The 17,742-nt window shown below is 36.2% G+C and overlaps 3 protein-coding genes across 3 annotated transcripts; 1 reads left to right on the top strand and 2 right to left on the bottom strand.

Annotated features, from left to right (window-relative positions):
• The first annotated feature begins 1,334 nt into the window (after positions 1–1,334).
• Positions 1,335–4,207, top strand: LOC111674018 (venom dipeptidyl peptidase 4-like). The gene is made up of 6 exons (XM_023432721.1): positions 1,335–1,381; positions 1,455–1,577; positions 1,790–2,005; positions 2,570–2,764; positions 2,977–3,367; positions 3,884–4,207. Exons 1-6 carry the CDS (start codon positions 1,335–1,337, stop codon positions 4,205–4,207), a joined length of 1,296 nt encoding a protein of 431 aa, XP_023288489.1.
• Positions 4,208–5,021: 814 nt separating this feature from the next.
• Positions 5,022–9,313, bottom strand: LOC105698416 (RNA-binding protein 47-like). Its single transcript, XM_012422655.2, has 5 exons — positions 8,591–9,313; positions 7,428–7,602; positions 6,672–6,994; positions 5,431–5,560; positions 5,022–5,110 (listed from the first exon to the last, which is right to left on the bottom strand). Exons 1-5 carry the CDS (start codon positions 9,311–9,313, stop codon positions 5,022–5,024), a joined length of 1,440 nt encoding a protein of 479 aa, XP_012278078.2.
• Positions 9,314–15,412: 6,099 nt separating this feature from the next.
• LOC105698428 (protein MIS12 homolog) lies at positions 15,413–17,153 on the bottom strand. Its single transcript, XM_012422668.2, has 4 exons — positions 16,933–17,153; positions 16,195–16,364; positions 15,962–16,099; positions 15,413–15,905 (listed from the first exon to the last, which is right to left on the bottom strand). Exons 1-4 carry the CDS (start codon positions 17,018–17,020, stop codon positions 15,639–15,641), a joined length of 663 nt encoding a protein of 220 aa, XP_012278091.1. The 5' UTR covers positions 17,021–17,153; the 3' UTR covers positions 15,413–15,638.
• Positions 17,154–17,742: the final 589 nt, after the last annotated feature.

The following is a 17,742-nucleotide window of genomic DNA, read 5'->3' as shown; positions in this document are numbered from 1 at the left end:
TAAATTGTTCTCAGGTATAACTTCGAAACATCATTCGGAGTACCTGAAATCGATTCAGCAAGAACAAATTCCATGAATGACAGAAAACTCGAGTACTACTATTACTATCTTGACACGAATATAAAAAAAGTTGTAGATTGGCAGTCCAGCACTAACGACTTGGGGTTAGTACATATGTCTTTTATCTTTATTATTCATTTCTATTTCTTCTTCATCCTTACTGATATTAACTTTTCAACAGGCCCTCGTCGATTGTGAATTACTGCGCAATATTCTCGAAGAAAAATCCACCAGCTTCATACTGGATAAACATTGCTTCTGACGAATCCCAATCGAGTACATACTACACACTTTGCTCTGACAACTGGTGAGGGAAGCATATTAAAAAATGCTAACGATTAAGCAACAGTTAAGTATAAAACTACAGCGTCAATTATCCGGTAAACTTATTAAAAAAATGCCATCATTTTCAGGAGTCAAGCAGTCATTTGCGAAAACCGTTTACGCGTTAATTGGGGATATCAAATGCCAGATATTAAACCAGGACCATATTTTGCACATGACGAAAAAACGTTATTGGGGATTTTTCCTGGAAAACAAGACTTTCAACATGTTCGAAGTGTAATACAGCAATTCTTTGACCCTTTCCTTGCGGCAGGTGTGTGCAACAATAGTTCTTCTTATTGCAGTGCTTCAAATATTATCAAATGCATCTTTTCCATTTGTTTTATACAAGGTGGGGATAAAATGCAGCGAACTGCAGACTTTCAGCCTACTACTATAAGTTACAGATCCGACCGACATAATCCTCTTTATTTAAAAGTAAGTGAATCGTTTAATACACGCAAACTAATGATATGCATAGATAACGTTACCTAAAATATTTAACGAAAATTAACAAACTTCCTACAATTCTGCTATTTCCTGCATTTTTACCTAACATGAGTCAATAGCGAAACTGCAAGTGCATATGCAGCATCTGATATTTTGATAGAACAATAAATTGCACAGTATAAAAACGATGGTGCGCCTATAGAATAGTTTAAATGAATCATTCCAAATTCGTAATCAAAGCTCATTTGCATAGAAAGTATTATAAAAACCAACAGCTATCACAATTTCAATTCCCCGTGGAAAGTAATATATTTTCTGTTAGATCTTGCGTGATTTTATCTCCATTATGAGGGAAATAATCATACACGCAATATGTTTTTACTGTTTTACATCTTTTATATTGATATTGGAAGAGCCTGATAGACTACAATGACGATAAGCGCGAGGTGTACGCATACGCATCAACAAAACTCAATTACTCTCGATACGATATTTGGATGATGAAGGTCGAAAACTCCGAATTCGAACCCCAATGTCTAACGTGCAAGTAAGTCATTTATAAAATTGCAATCTTTGTAACTTTGCCATTCAAGTGAAATTAATTACGACTTTTTTTACAGCATTCTGACGGAGTGTGTAGAATTTAAGGCGTCGATGGATCCTACGGATTGGAAATACTTCCTAATTGATTGTCAAGGACCTGCAATTCGGCATACTAAGATATTTCAGCTTCAAGGCATGAAGTAAATGAAATCGAATACAATTCTGAAAAGATGCTTATAAACTATCAAAGTACCCTTAATACTTATCTGAAGACCTTTAATCGTTCTCAATAGAATATAAGGAAAATGATAGAAGAAGCCACACGTTCATTAATTTTTATTTAAATTGTCAATATAGATTTAGCACTTATTTCTGTTCAACTTTGGTCATATACTTCTGGTTATCACGTTAGTTACTATGTCGGGCGTGAAAAGTATCTCTGTGTGCTCAGATTTATTCAAAACTTGGACAGCAGCAACACCCTTCGGAAACATTACGAAGGTATTCAAAAGCCGAAGATCTTTTATCACTTCCCATTCATCAGACATGCAAATGTCTCGCTTCGTATCAAGCTCTACCTTCCACCAAACCTGAGCCGAAAAGATCCACGACCCCTGATTCTTCACACGTTCGTTCAATCTCCAAATTTTATATGAACGCCGTCGATAAACAAGTCATGAAAATAAAACTAAAGTAGTTCTCAACAATGCACTTCGCCGACTCTAACAAGGAAGGTATCCCAGGTCGATCCTCTCCGATTTGATTTCTTTTATAACATGTTATAGTAGACTAAAAACTAAGCGACACGTATTTTTTTTTATCTGCCATTAAACACTTTAAGAGGGTGAAACCACCATCCAAACTAAGGCATGTCAAGGGGCGATTTGGCAGTTTCACCCACAAGAACATAATATTTTTTAACCAATCCTCCTGGAAAAGCTTTCTCATAACGGGAAATAAATAATATAATTTTCTCAATTTAAAAAAACAAATTAAGGGGTAAACCACCCCTTACAGACCTTACTTTGGACGGTGGTCTCACCCCCTTAAAGTGTTTAATGGCAGATAAAAAAAAATACGTATTGCTTAGTTTTTAGTCTACTGTAACATATTATAAAAGAAATCAAATCGGAGAGATCGACCTGGGATACCTTGCTTGTAAGTACCGGACATCCATTTTAATGTGATATAGGAGCGATGAAGTAGAAGAGCCTTACGCTGGTTACAGTCCTGCATTTGGACATTCTCATTACCTAGCAGTGGCTAAAAAATGGGCAGTTTTGGAGGTTGATGGCCGAGGAAAAAATCTCGAGGGGTTTACACGTTTGCGGCCAATAAAACAGCGCGTTGGAATCGTCGATTTACAGGATTACAGCGATGCGGTGACGTAATTCTCTCTTACACTACCCGTTTAAGTAGACTATTCGACATCTTATCCAATGACTGCACTTTAATTTTACTCATTACCGAGTTCTTGGTGCGATTGTAACAAACTTTTATTAATCAAAGATAATTAAAGGCATTCACCTGAATAGGAGGATTTCTATTAAATCGTTTTATAAAATACAAGGCATTTCTTCCTGTAAATTCTGCTAACAGGTTCGTTTTCAAGAAATACGGATCATGGTTGGACCCGAAGAAATTGGGAGTATGGGGCCGAGGATACGGAGGATACACGGCGGCATGTTTAACTGGAGCAAAACGCGTTTCTCTAATTCAGTTTAAATGTGGTGCAGCTGTATCGCCATATGCGCGCATGTACAATCTCAGCCACGCATTTTTTGGCCGCCATTTCCCAGACATGAGTAGCCCTTGGGAAACCACGAAGCCTCTAATCTATACCAGGGCAGATCTCCTACATCGGATGCGGAATATGCGTAACGACTCTTTCCTGATAATACATGGCTCCACGGAGCGCGAAATTAACGTTGAACAAACGATGTGGCTCACAAAAACTCTCGTAGACGCAAACGTGGCCTTTCAACAAATGGTACGCTTCACTAGCGAATTACCTTTGCGCATTTCATTTACTTTTAATTGTCCTAATTTAATTATACCCGCCTGTGTGAAAATATTAACAAAGACATACTTAACACATTCGCGACCGCTGACGTGAATTCACGTCTTTTCAAGTTCTATCCCTAGTTGCCGCTGATGTGAATTCACGTCCATAACGATACACGATACAAGTTTGCGGCAACCAGTTTCAGAATTTCATTATTTTCGCCGGTACTCAGTATTTGAAACGGAAAAAATTTGCCGGTCGCGAATGTGTTAAGATTCCGTTTTTGAAAACACAAAATTGAAACAGATCATTCCTTAATACACAGTTTCGCTTTCGACAAGTTTTATTCGTCCTTTAGTCTCTATTCCAATAATAATTCTTTTTCTTTAACTATCACGCGATCTAAAACAGGTAGTTAAAGGAAAAGGTATGCGCATGAACTTCGGTACCTTAAAACCTAGACTCTTATGAAATATATATTATTAATCGATTATTTTGTAGATATTGCCTGATGTTGATTTCTCGAAGAAAGAATCGCTAAAGATTGTTTACCATAAGCTGAATTATTATTTCTCGGAATGCTTCGGTGAACTGAGTTATTCGTCTCGTAGTAAGCCATTCTCTGCCAATTATAAAACCGTTGAAATCGATTCGTATTACGACGACATACTTAAAGATCAATTAAACACTGCAAAAGAGGAAAGAAGCGTGGACGTAGAAATGAAAGAAGAATGGCGAGATGATTTTGAAAAGAAAGACTATCAGTTTGAGGAGCTTTACAAAACCGAAATCGACTTCGAAGATGAACAAGAAGAAAAAACATGATATGACAACGAACAACAATAAGTGAAATAAAATTTTATTTAAAATTAATTATCAATGAAATGTTGACAATATACCATAATGAGATGTCATTTGACAACGTTGCACAGGAATACATGGAATGAGAATCATATAATGTTGAATATTTATGAATACACTCCCATTGGTTAAAATGGAAAATGTTATAAAAGTTTACAACAAACTGTAGTATAAGCACGTAGAAAATAAAAGCGCTGTCTTTGTTATATTATCCTTAGATTTACATACCGTTAAAGTGGATACAAAAATATGTTACCATCAGAGTTAATTTAAATTATTTGTACTTTCAGAATATGTACGCAAAACCCACTTTCATCATAAACAAAATGCGCTCAAAGATACATTGAGAATCACATTACCACTGTAACCTCACCTAATACAAAGAATACTTTCTGTATAAAAAATGATTTCTTATGATAAAATTTATAAAGGCCAAACGATTTAAATAATTACAAACGTGTTAAAAACTTCAGTTAAAAATTCTTGAATTTGATTAAAAAAAGATCGAGTCATTTCATCTACAGACTGTTCACGTAACACCTATATATATTCGAAGGCATGACGATTTTAAAAAATAATTATTTATCGAAATTGAGAAATGTTATCTCAGCATAACAATTCGAACTTTCAATTTAATAGCGCATACAGGACATTCATATGCAAAACGATTCATTAAAAAAAAATCGTAACAGCGCACATTTTTTAAGATGAAAACGGGGAGTTGATAGATCTCTTAGTAAAATACTTCAGGTGTCACGTGTCTAATCGTTGAACGGTATCACTTTTTCCTTTGAGGTTTTACGTTTACAGCAACGGGTGCTGGCATAAGCTTTAGCATGTCCGAATTCAGCATTGTATCCACTGTTACTAAAAAATTGAAAAAAAAAAGGACGCATTAATTTTATAAAAATAATAATTAACTATCACTTGCTAAGAAAGCTCTACAGATAGGGAAGACTGAAATGTACTCTTTCGACTATTACTTCACGATAACGCTGAATGCGCAAAACCATTATAAAAACAGTAAGTTTATTTACGAGATGCATCTCCATCAAAATGAGTGAACGTGAAATAAATCCAATGTGGCCGGCATTTCGAAACGGAATTGCACAAAATGAGTTTGTTCTCGGAAACGTAGAGAAGTAATTAACGCGATGGAATGGTAAAAATATAGATAGCACACTTACATGAATTATTGAGAATTCCGTTTATCTTCTCATACACACCTCGTGCTGTGGCATTAATAGACTTAGAGAGCGTAGAAAAGGACTCCCCAATAGATTCGAAAACAATCCGGCCATCTTGTATAATCGTTATCTAAAACAAAAGCCAATTACACAATAAACCTTAACAGCATGTGGCTTTGGCTTAAGGCCGTCCTCGAAATTCGATTGTTAAGTTCTCAGTATGGAGTCAGCCACAAACACTCATTTCCAAGAATATCGCGCGTCCTTACAGAATCGCTCGATCTCTTTTAATTCTGTCTTCAGTGGCAATTTAATTCTTGGAATGGCGTCGTTCGCGGTCGCTTATTTCCAAGAAAGCCATGCCTTCTGTACAATATCTGGTTTCCTCAAAATTTATTTCTAGAGCATTTGTGATACCTCTACAAGTTCAACATTATTTAGTGGGTTAGATAAAAACAGGAGTCTTCCATAACATGCCAGAATAGAAATTTTGTATAAAATGTTGCTATCGTATATAACGACAATATATATTTAGAACAAGACTGCACACTCTTAAGGTGAAGTGAAACACCCTTCAAATCAGTCGATTCGAATACAACACTTTTTTTTAAGGATATTAGACCAATCTGTCCGACACTTTGACACGTCACTTCTGATCATCTAAGAATTGTCCTGACACATTCAAAATTTGGATTTTTTAACAAAATTTGTTAACTCAGTCCAGACCAGAACCAAAATGGCGTCGAGTTTTCATATTTCAATCAATATACAATTATCGAAGGCTCTGATATGAGAATCGAAAGGGTCAGGACAATTTTACGATAATTTAGAACACTCTGGTAATCGATAAACTCGTATTTGAACGGGATAAGGACAAAAAAAGTGTTGTATACGCTTCTATGCTAAAACGATGGTAATACGAGGTCTCGGAGTGAAAGTTTAATTGACCTGAAAATCACAGATGGCGGAGGGGGTCCTCTGCAGTCAATTAGGGCCCCAGAAAGCATGAACCCAGAGGATTTCTGGAGTTTTACTTCGATTTCTTGATATTTATTGTACGAAAACGACAGATGGAGTATGCCATTTAGTACAATATCCAATATAATTCTATACAGCTGTCAATATAAAAACTAACATCGGCAACGTAAGCATTTAGAAAAATCTTCTTTATCGACGTCTATCAAGTTTCTCGACGTGTTTCACTTCACCTTAACTTTTTAAATACTTAACGTTATCCTCACCTTACAAACGTAGCCTGGCGGTTCAATTGATTTGCAGTATTCAAGTGTGCAGGAAGCTCGTAATTTCAAAGCAACAAATTTTTCCAAGATGTTCTTGTACGTCACGGTTTTGTCCAGGGGAACTTCGCTGTATCCCTTAGGGATATCTTTCCAGGTTTTTCTTCGCAGCATGGTGATTGCAGGCTGTGCTTTAGATGTTTCCCTGTGCTGACTGGTTGCTATTGCTTCTTTTATACAGCGCTGTCGTTCCATCATTTTCGTCGTGCCAATCGGTTTTGCCCATCGAATTTCCCACTGCTCTTTACGTACTATGCCACCTGATTCTACAAAATGGCACAAGCTTCAGCTACACATGTGAATATTTTCAGTATAGTTCAAAGTAAAATTATTACAAATTAGTCCCTTAAAAGAAATTTTAAAACCTGCAAAATGTTTTTCATATCCACCTTTCGGATACTGAAACCTTATTAGTTAACATAACTCTAACTCTACTCTTCCCGTTTGAAATGCTACACTTACAACTAAATATGTTAACACTTTTTAATAGCATTCTTGAATTTAGATTCGTTTAGAATCACATGCAGTTATACAATATTATCCAATTCCAAAGTTAAAGGATGAAATGCCGCAAGAAACAATAATTCTAGGATGATCTGATTTAGATGTAAAATGCAATCATTGAAAATGCATGCAAAAACGTCCCAATATTTAACCGCAAATGAAAATGAAAATGAAATTAAATGAAATGATAATTACGATTCATAATTTCCATAGCGCGTTCCGCCAAGTGCCTTTGCTCGTAATGGACGAATGCAAAGTGATTGATTTTTTTCAGCTTCAATATAGGGATTCTAGTAACTTGCTGGAAAATCTCTCTCACCGTTTGCACCGATGTTTCAAGAGAAATGTTTCGTACAAACAATGCTGTTACCTAGTTTTTGAAAGGTTTAAAAAATTATTACGTTATTTAGTATCAACGTGTAGGTACGAAAAATCGCTAATCGACAAGTATATTCCTTCAGGCAATTTAAAGTAAAGTTATTAACGAAAATGACAATGTTCCACTATTATATATCACCCGAGTTGAATATTTTAACCTTATATAAGCTAAACGAACGTCCGTGAGAGTTTAGAATATATTACAAAAATTTAAGACAAGGAGATGTTAATGAAATCGGTCTCACTTGAGCCTCAAATGTACATTTTTTTCTCGAGGTCCTCCCCTTCACCCCTGACCCCAAGAGTAGCATTTTACATACATTATCAACATAAATTGTGATATTAAATTTTACAAAACAATCGACTCCTATTTCTAATATATTTCCGAATTACTCTTGTTCTGTCTTCTTTCAATGATTAGTAATCCAAAGATTTTCAAATTTAACTTAAATAAAACGGAACAACCTACTCTATTCCGCGACTTTTCAGAATGAGAATGAAATTTCTCCCGACAAACTAAATGATCGATAAAAGTGCAGGAGATGTAGAAGCTCGATCGATAATTTCCTCACAGGCAAAATAAAGTGCACTCGTAAACAGCATGCAGCCCCTCTCCCAGAATAAACATCTCATACGAGTAAGAATAAATGAAAATGAATTTTCTGCGAGGAAACTAAATGATCAAACAAGTACAAGAAATTTAAAGATTCAATCGAAAATTTCGACTCAGGCAAAATAAAGTGCATCCAGAAAAATCATGCAGCTCCCCACCCAAGAATAAGCATCCCATAAGAAAATCCAGGCTCTCTGTACAATAATTTTGAAGTACGATCATAGCATACGTCCGAAGCTGCATCAATACGTAGCCACTTGCCTCCAAGATGCTCTTAAAATCAAACCAATCGACCATTAATCTTTAAACCACCCACACCTCTTGTCGAATGTCTCTCCCGCTTACGTAACACCATCTCCCAGCTTACCGTCTCCATGACGTCCTCGTCGACCGGATCCCCGGCTTCGGGGTCGGCCCAATCGACGGCGATCTCGTGATCCCATAAAACGATGCGTCCAGGAATGAGTTTGCGCCTGGCCATGGCAGCTGATCGGTGATCCTTGAACTCGACGAATATGAAGCCTCGGTTCAAGGACCTATCCTGTGCGCTGGGATACAAGTAGATGTCCACGATACCCTCGAGGATCTTCCCGAGTTCCTGCATGAACTCGTCCTTGGTCTTGTCCTTCGGCACCCCGCCGAAGAAGAGCCTGCAATTGTCGATGGACTTGACGACTCCGACGCGATGTCCCGGTCGAATTTCTAAGCCGTCGAGCTCGCGACAGGCGCGCCTGGCCGTCTTCGAGTCCTCGAAAAGGCCGAAAGCGTATCCCCTGGTGGTCCCGGAGAAGTCCAGCATCAACCGGAGCTCCAGAAGACGGCCGATCCGCGCCAGGAACGGCATCAGCTCGTCCTCGTAACAGTCCCTTGGCAGTCGACCTATGAAGATCTCCGCGCCCTTGGGGCGCACCATCCTGCCTTCCGTCACCTCGGGGGCCGTCAATCGACGCTGTCCGTTTTCCTGCACCAGCTCGTACTTCGTGGAACGCGTCAGGTTCAGCAGACGCAAAGTCACCCGACATTGCTCGTACACGTCCTTTTCCGGCATCGGAGGAGCCACGTATGATTTCGAGGCGTAACTATTCGACATCATCGCGATCGTGGAGTTAACCGAGGACCGCCCTAATTTCTGAAATTATATCACGGTCGAAGTTTTATTCGCTATACCAGGGAAAAATTATGTTTTCTTGAAGGAAATTATTTCCTTGAATGGAGTTAAAACTGTAGCATAAAATCAAAGAAATACAGTCCACTAGAAAAATGTCGAACGTTATTTAAATAATATATATCAAGTATATGATACGACGTGACGATGAAGAAATATATAATAAAGTAAAAAATCCAAACTGTTTCACTTCTCTAAGTTCATTTGAAGAAATAATTTCCTGGAAAAACATCTTATTTTTTATTCAAATCATTTCACTTTATGGATTACCTAATAATCCAAGAACCGGTTGCACCAACATTGAAGTTAAAATCCTTAATCGAGGATTATTTAACACATTCGCGACCGCTGACGTGAATTCACGTCTTTTCAAGTTCTATTCCTAGTTGCCGCTGACGTTAATTCACGTCATTTTAAATTCTATTCCTAATTGCCGCTAACGTAAATCACGTCCTGCTTAGTTGGCTCACTAATTGTTAGCCAGCGCGGCGCACAAATTTTATCATTTTTATCCTTGCTTTAACGATACAAGTTTGCAGCAACCAGTTTCAGAATTTCATTATTTTCGCCGGTACTCAGTATTTGAAACGGAAAAAATTTGCCGGTCGCGAATACGTTAACACGTGATTACAGATAATCACCCGAACTCGGGTGGTTACCAGTCAATGGATTTTTATCTTCAATTAGCTTAACTTTTGTCGGTATAACACGAATTGCACTAATTCAAGATTAACTAATTATAGTTTAAAAAATTTGCGGGTAAAATCACGATAGGCGCAACCAACCCTAAATAGCACTACTTGTTCCTGTCGTAACTAGCTTCGGTCCTCCTTTACTTTTAATCAAATTTTTTAATTATCTAGTTTCCTGAATTAATTGACTAAACTTTTTTGGGCTCGAATCGGGCACACAGTAGAAGCACGACGGACCGGAGTCCCACTGATCCTGTAGGATGTCACACCGAGGGCGTCGCGTCTGCGCGTCGAGAATGAAAAATCAATCGAAATTGCGCTTAATCACGTGCATCGCTTTTGCCGCAATTTCAATTCATTTGTCGTTCGCGACGCATCGACGCGCCGCGCTCCGTATGACACCCGAAAGGCTCAACGAAACTCCGGCCAGATTAATGTACCGGCATTATAAAACTTATCTCCAAACTGGGTGCATCGAATCATTTGAAACATCAACAGATATTTATGGAAGCCCTAAGAAGACCGCGATCCTTATAAAATTTAATTTATCCCCCAAAAAAATGTATATCTCTCCCAGACTGGTACCAAAGGCATATTTTTTTTAAAACTAAGTTTCACGAGCACCACTGTTTTCCTTAGGGCCTCCATAATCACGTGCTTAAGTTTCAAATAATTCGGTCCACCTAGTTTAAATAAAAGTTTTATAAATATGTTCACTTTTTCTATATACAGAATAACCCTCTCATATCACATTAACATATAATAAAGCTGAAACAGTGTCGGTAAAATTCAGCAAGTGCTCACCCAATGAGTTTTCAAATTCTCTAGATCATCCACCCCCCTCTGCGCAGAATCGACGAAGGACCGTAAAGGATCGCGAAATTTCGTAAGAAATTCCCCCGGCACTTTCGCAATCAGGATTGAATAGGCTAAAAATTCACGGTAAACTCAGTACAGCTCCGTCGCAAACTTCATTGCAAATTCGTTATCACCCACCTGATGTAGGACTCGCCGCAGGATTCGGCGTCGCGTTTTTCTATAAATCTGTATAGTAAATCTGTATAATAAATTTTCTATAAAATAAAAAGAGAAAAAACTCGCGATGCGTATTTCAAACCTAGGCTTGAACGAAAATCCGCGCGCCACCGGGAATCGAATCAACCACGATCCGTTCGGTTCGCGGGCAAAACTCAAACTAGGCCCGCAAAGTCACGTACCGTGCCCCTTCTACGCTCCACATTGGACGAATTTCAGGGAAATCTGGCCCAGACGAGACGCTTTCGGCCAATCGGAGCGCCGGTGACCGTTGGGAGTAGGGGGGTGAGAGAAAGCAAGAGGCGGACGCCTACGACGCATGCGCCGTAACGGTTGGTAACGGCGCGGGAGGTGGCCATTTTGCGCAGCTTTGTTTCCAGATTTCTAAGTTTAATGCTCCCCGGAATACCGAGAATCGGTGGACTCGGATTTGGCGTCCAGCCGTCTGGCGAAAAAACAAAACCGAATTCCGAAGTCGAGGCCATTCTCTCGGAAATCGAGCAGCGTGTATCCAAGTATGGGTCTTTCGGAACTGATTGCCATCGATTTCATATGAATTAAGATAATTCGATGGTAAATGACGTGCGACGTTAAAATTTCGGATGATTTCCAGGAATTTCTATAATGTTCATTCTGCTTGTCATTTACTTCGTATCGAATGATCTCCCGCTGATTTCAAATCATTCTTAACGAGTTTTATCGTTGTCGCTCTGGAGAATTTTAATTACACGTTAATGCAACAATGCTCTCGGTAATTTCCACGCGATTTCTGATATTCAAACGCATGATTTCCGTTCGGATTCTACATTAAAACTACCAAGATGGTCAAATGACCGGTTTCAACATTTTTATTTATAATTATTCGTTATATTTTGTCGCTTTTTCTTAACTGATTTCGTTACTTTTTCTATAATATATGTATATTAAATCAATTTTGCATCATTTAACCGATTGAATAATCCACTCTAAAGTCGTAATAATTATCTATCGATCAAATAGTAACTGAAAAAAAAGAATATGTTTTTATTTTGATTTCATCATTCATTAATTTCTATGTGAGCTTACGGCATAATGATAGATGCAAAGAACTGCAGCAAACTGACGAAATATGTGCACGAGATAAACATCGTTTGTTGATTACGACAAAATTCAATTAATACAAATGAAACGAGTATACGCAAACTTGTCATATGTTTTGGCATTCCCATATGGAATGAAATGATATCGGTGAATATTCAAATTTTCTTTATAACATTTTGCAGTTCGCTGAAAGGACGGAACCGTCGCGCAATTTTCGACGTTTCAGTCTGTCAACGATACGAAGCCATCGCTGGAAGAACCTTAAATTTATGTTGAAAACAAATTAAAAACTAATATTAATAAGAGTTTTTACATTGACATTTATTTATGACCAAAAAGACGCGGCCAAGTACATATCTTAGGATCAGTTTGAGCCAGAGAGCGCTATAGAGTGTACACTGTTCAAAAAATATTATAATTTTATAACATTTTTCTTGGAAATTTTATTCAGTCAAGGTGTACTCATTTCAAAACATGCTTGTAAATAAAACGTATAACATATATTATAAATGTAGTACACATGTGTAATAAATTTATAACATGTTAGAAATTTGTGTTGATCAGTACTTGATTTTAAACATTTTTCTGTAGACAAGTAAATTTGTCATATGTTCCGGACCCATTCGAGTACGTTTTTAGAGACAACTCTGCCTTAACCCTTTGAGGCACGGCATTTATACCCCACCGCATTAAGGTGAAGTGAAACCCCCTTCAAATCAGTCGATTCGAATACAACACTTTTTTTTAAGGGTATTAGACCAAATTATCCGAAACATTGACACATCACTCCTGACCATCTAAGAATTGTCCTGAGACATTGAAAATTTGGATTTTTGGAAAAAATTGTTTAACTTAGCCCAGACCAGAACCAAAATGGCGTCGAGCTCTCATATTACGATCGATATACAATTATCGAAGGCTCTGATATGAGAACCTAAAGGGTTAGGACAATTTTACGACAATTTAGAATTCTCTAGTAATCGATAAATTCGAATTTCAACGGAATAAAGGCAAAGAAAGTGTTGTATGCGCTTCTATGCTAAAACGATGGGAATACGAGGTCTCGGAGTGAAAATTTAATTGACCTGGAAATCACAGATGGCGCAGGGTGTCCCTCTGCAGTCAATTACGGCCCCAGAAAGCATGAACCCACAGGATTTCTGGAGTTTTACTTCGATTTCTTGATATTTATTGTACGAAAACGACAGGTGGAGTATGCCATTTGGTACAATATCCAATATAATTCTATACAGCTGTCAATATAAAAACGAACGGCAACATAGGCATTTAGAGAAATCTTCTTTATCAACGTCGATCAAGTTCCTCGACGTGTTTCACTTCACCTTAAAAGGTGGGACACTTTTAATACCACCGTGCCTCAAAGAGTTAAACGACGATAAAATGTTTTTGCAATGATAGGAGTACCGAACCCGAAACTCACGGGCAATAGTAGTCACGATGTCCATGATGCTACTTCAGTAGAAGACTCCAGTCTTCTACTGAATGTAAGAATTTTCTTTAAATATTATTTCAATACTTCTTGGATTCAAGAATGTCGCTACAATGCCTCCCCGTCAATCTCTCCAATACTTGTCATCTCCCGATTAAATTTGTTTAAAAATAAACGATCATAAAATTAAAAACTCATCTAAAAATTTGCAAACAATATGTACCAAATGACTTTCGAATATCAAATGTATAATTTTTCTTTCAATTTTACATAATTACAATATCAATTTTACAAAATTACAATATGATGATATAAAATTATGAATTTACTTACATTTTTATAATAAATTTATACTAATTCACTATTAAGACATCCAATTCATAATTTTATTGCAACCTTATGTTACTCAAGGTGTATGAATTTTATGAATTTTTTTAACAGTGTACTTCGAACTGCGGACCACAAAGCGTTAAATATCTCCACCGACTATTTATTACTCTATAGTAAGATTTAAGGTCGATTTGTCCTATCGGGTCAGACACGGCACTCGAAACGTGGCGTTAACGTTTCGACAAAAGCAGAGGATATATCTATACCATCAGTTTAGTTCAAATACCAAATTTATAACTAAACTAAGGGCCGATTGCACTAATCGTGATTAGCGTTAAATTTCTTAACTATGATTAGTTAATCTCGAATTGTAGTTAAGAAATCCGACAAAAATTAAGCTAATCGAAAATTAAAATCCACTGTTCAGTAACTTCCCAAAATCGGACTATTAATTCTAATCACGCATTAAGTAATTCTTGATTAAGGATTTTAACTCGAATGTTGGCGCACACAATCGGTCCTTATGACATTAAAAAACATTTTTGGTAACTTGTCGAACAGTGCACGTATGACACGCAATGTATCTGAACAAATATAATTCGTTGAATGTAAATACTTCTATTAGAAACGTACGTAAAGAATGTTTGCATTGCCAGAAATGTTACGTTTCCGCATCGTGTCTGATCGAAGTGTATAAATCGACCATTGAAGGGATTTTGCAGAAAAATCGGATACAGCAATTCCGAAATGTTTGTTGTCTCACAGTTTACTTCTTGTGAATTTTCATAAAAGCTTTTAAAATCTCGCGTAGGATCGGCAAAGCTTTAAAGCTTCACAATTCCCGCTTCTAAAAACCCCAGGAAATATAATTTTTTAAAACGACGGAAACGTAAATTAACGGTAAATACTATCGATACCAAATCTATTGCGATGATGGAAAAGTCAATAGCTATCAAAAAACTTTGTTCTCATAATTGATCAACTTACTGTCTAAATTATACAAAACATAAGATTTCAATTTTTTACGATTTTAAAAAATAAAGAAATATTTTATGCAGCATGCTAAATTTTAATTACATTTATGAAGATGGTAAATCATGTCATAGGAAAGGTGAAGGTTCCATACATTCTCAAAAAATGAAAAATTATTGAAATAACTCCAGAGATTGTTGATTTAATGACATTCTGTTAGATCGGAATTCCACTAAACGCGATGATAATAATGTATCGTCTGATGTACTTACTGTACTATTTTGTACTGATGATAATGTATCGACATTCAACGAAACACACACTTACCGACTGAAGAACAGGATTATTACTTGTTCAAAAATACATTATATTCATTTTGAACAGGTTGCTAGTTACAGAGGACATCTCTGCTCGTTATAAAAGAATCGATGCGGTGTAGAATTATTAAAAAATGTTACAAGAAAATTTGTAAAAGATGAATTTTATCAAATAAACGTATATTACAAAGATTCTAGTAGCATACAATAGTTTTGATTAAATTCATATGATAAAGTTTAGAAAATTTTAAGGTACCTAAAATATTATACATATAATAACATTCATGGAATGTACAAATGTATTTACAATCTCTAACAGTAAGAACAACTATACCATGTTTAGCTCATATTGAGCACTGCCATAAAAGTTTTAATTATAATAGCATTTCATCAAATGTCTTAAGCTCACTGCTATCAATATTTAATCTGTAAATATTTTCAGTATCAGTTGAATCGAGTTGATATAACTGGTTATTCACTTCTTGCCATTTTTCTGTCAACTTTAACATATTGTTATGTACAACTGGCAAGTCTATACCAGCCTCGATTATATCACATAAATTATGGAGCATATTTGTATCAATTTTATGCTCCGTCATTTCTTGTAATTCTTGCTTCAACGCAGCATTCAACATAGTCGCCTGAAATTACAAATAAAGGTATAAATTTTAATTCTTTAACGTTTGCTTTTTCTTACATGTTTCACTTTTTGTTGCAACTGTTTTAGCCTGCTTTGAAGATTTAAAAATTCTTCTTTGGTGTATTGAGTAGCTTGCTCTTTATCCTCATCCAATAAAACATTACGTGGTATATTAATAAATTTATTAACAGTATTCTAAAAATCAGAAGTTATACCCCACACATTAAAATCATAAAATACATTACATCGATACTTTTATTATAGAAATGTATATACCTTCTTATAATTACCTCTATAATTTCCAAATGGGATTGTGCATTTTGATGATACAATGCAATTAATTGTTTTCCTTCCTCTTTAAGCAGGGCAGCATCGTTCAAATCTAGCTTATAATTTGTTTCGATCGATTTACATAATTTCTCACAATTTGACTGAATGCTTTCATATATTAGGTCTTTTACTGTAAATAATAAGAAAATTATATACAAAATAATAAATCCATGCCATTTATCGAAAGACCTATATAAATCAAGTTCTTAAAATGACAGGAACTCTTTGAAGTTCACATTATATAGACATAGTCTTTAACGGAAGTATATTTAAATTCTCGTACAAAGATCATCTTACTTTATCAGATTATATTTCATTCAATTCTATGCCTAATCAATAATTTAAGCCCAATTAATTATACAGTAAAAAATCAAGGAATATTCAGCATCTAAAAAGGTTTGCTAAGAAACTTATAACACAAAATGAAACTCTATTTGCTAAGACTAAGAAAACACAGTCGTATTAAAATTATGAGTCAATTTACTTTATCGAATAAATGAAAAATGTAACAGCTTTTGTGAGTCCATCCTAGGTACACGATGATAATATTCCAAGCACTGGACGAGTGTGACTCTAGTCATGACCAAACTTACATGAAACTAGAGTTCACCCATCCGGCGATTGAAACGTGGCTTCTGGATGAAAATCTGCAACTCCTGAAAACTATTCAAAGTAAAGTCAAAACGGCGTTCCCTTACAAGTCGTATAAAAGGATCTGGAATGAATGTCAAATAGCTGCATTTCGTATTCTTCCCGCTTGCGCTTTTCAAGATCCACAGACGCCATATCGGAAGGCAAGTTGAACGGCACGTAAGCAGAAATAATCTAACGCACTGAGGATATAACGGTATTTTGATACAAATGTATCCAGACTGTCGACAAGAATCCCTTGACGTCCGTTGACAAATTAATATGGCGTCTATATGCTTGCGTACCCAAGCCATGCCCAAGCGTCCTTTGTTTCGAGTGTTCTCAAACCAATCGACTTTGGACAACAATCGTCGAGAACGGTGGTTGGGTGTTTTCTAATAACAAACATAATCAACCCCGATTAATGCATTTACACGTTCTGCTTTACATCAGTTTTATAACTACTGGTATTATAACTATTGGTCTTAAATGGGTAAACTCAGTTTTACTCCGATTTTACAGATAACTTTGTTATAAAACGACGTTTATACAACGCTTAACGCCGATGGTTATAACAGTGATTGTTATAAAACCATTATAAGACCGAACGTGTAAATGTATTAATTGGTATCTACGAAATAGTTCCACTAATCACGAACTGTTATATTTCATTTCATAAACTAAGAAAAAAAGAAATATAAGTATTATAAAATGCATAATTTAACAAAATTCGAAGCTTGCATTTCGTTCTTTAAATTTTACATTATCGACTTATAAAAAGTTTTTGTTTCACCAAAATTATTTCTTCCAAAATCTAACTTAAGTATCAGCACAAAATAATGATTTATCATCTAAATTTATGTTCCGATGTGAGAAAT

This window comes from Orussus abietinus, unplaced genomic scaffold (genome assembly GCF_000612105.2).
Source record: "Orussus abietinus isolate OABI.00-Male unplaced genomic scaffold, Oabi_2.0 scaffold421, whole genome shotgun sequence".
NCBI lineage: Eukaryota > Metazoa > Arthropoda > Insecta > Hymenoptera > Orussidae > Orussus > Orussus abietinus.
Note: the sequence above shows the minus strand (reverse complement) of the source record. Positions and strands in the feature narration are given on the sequence as shown.

Coding starts and splice junctions, on each gene's coding strand:
- LOC111674018 (XM_023432721.1), top strand. CDS start 1,335: ATGAAGGTCGAAAACTCCGAATTCGAACCCCAATGTCTAACGTGCAA. Junction 2,765..2,976: donor GATTACAGCGATGCGGTGAC/GTAATTCTCTCT, acceptor TTCTGCTAACAG/GTTCGTTTTCAAGAAATACG. Junction 3,368..3,883: donor ACGTGGCCTTTCAACAAATG/GTACGCTTCACT, acceptor ATTATTTTGTAG/ATATTGCCTGATGTTGATTT.
- LOC105698416 (XM_012422655.2), bottom strand. CDS start 9,313: ATGTCGAATAGTTACGCCTCGAAATCATACGTGGCTCCTCCGATGCCG. Junction 7,603..8,590: donor ACGAGGACGTCATGGAGACG/GTAAGCTGGGAG, acceptor TTCAAAAACTAG/GTAACAGCATTGTTTGTACG. Junction 5,561..6,671: donor CGCCAGGCTACGTTTGTAAG/GTGAGGATAACG, acceptor CTTTTGTTTTAG/ATAACGATTATACAAGATGG.
- LOC105698428 (XM_012422668.2), bottom strand. CDS start 17,020: ATGGCGTCTGTGGATCTTGAAAAGCGCAAGCGGGAAGAATACGAAATG. Junction 16,365..16,932: donor CAGATCCTTTTATACGACTT/GTAAGGGAACGC, acceptor TATTATTTACAG/TAAAAGACCTAATATATGAA. Junction 15,906..15,961: donor TGCAACAAAAAGTGAAACAT/GTAAGAAAAAGC, acceptor TTGTAATTTCAG/GCGACTATGTTGAATGCTGC.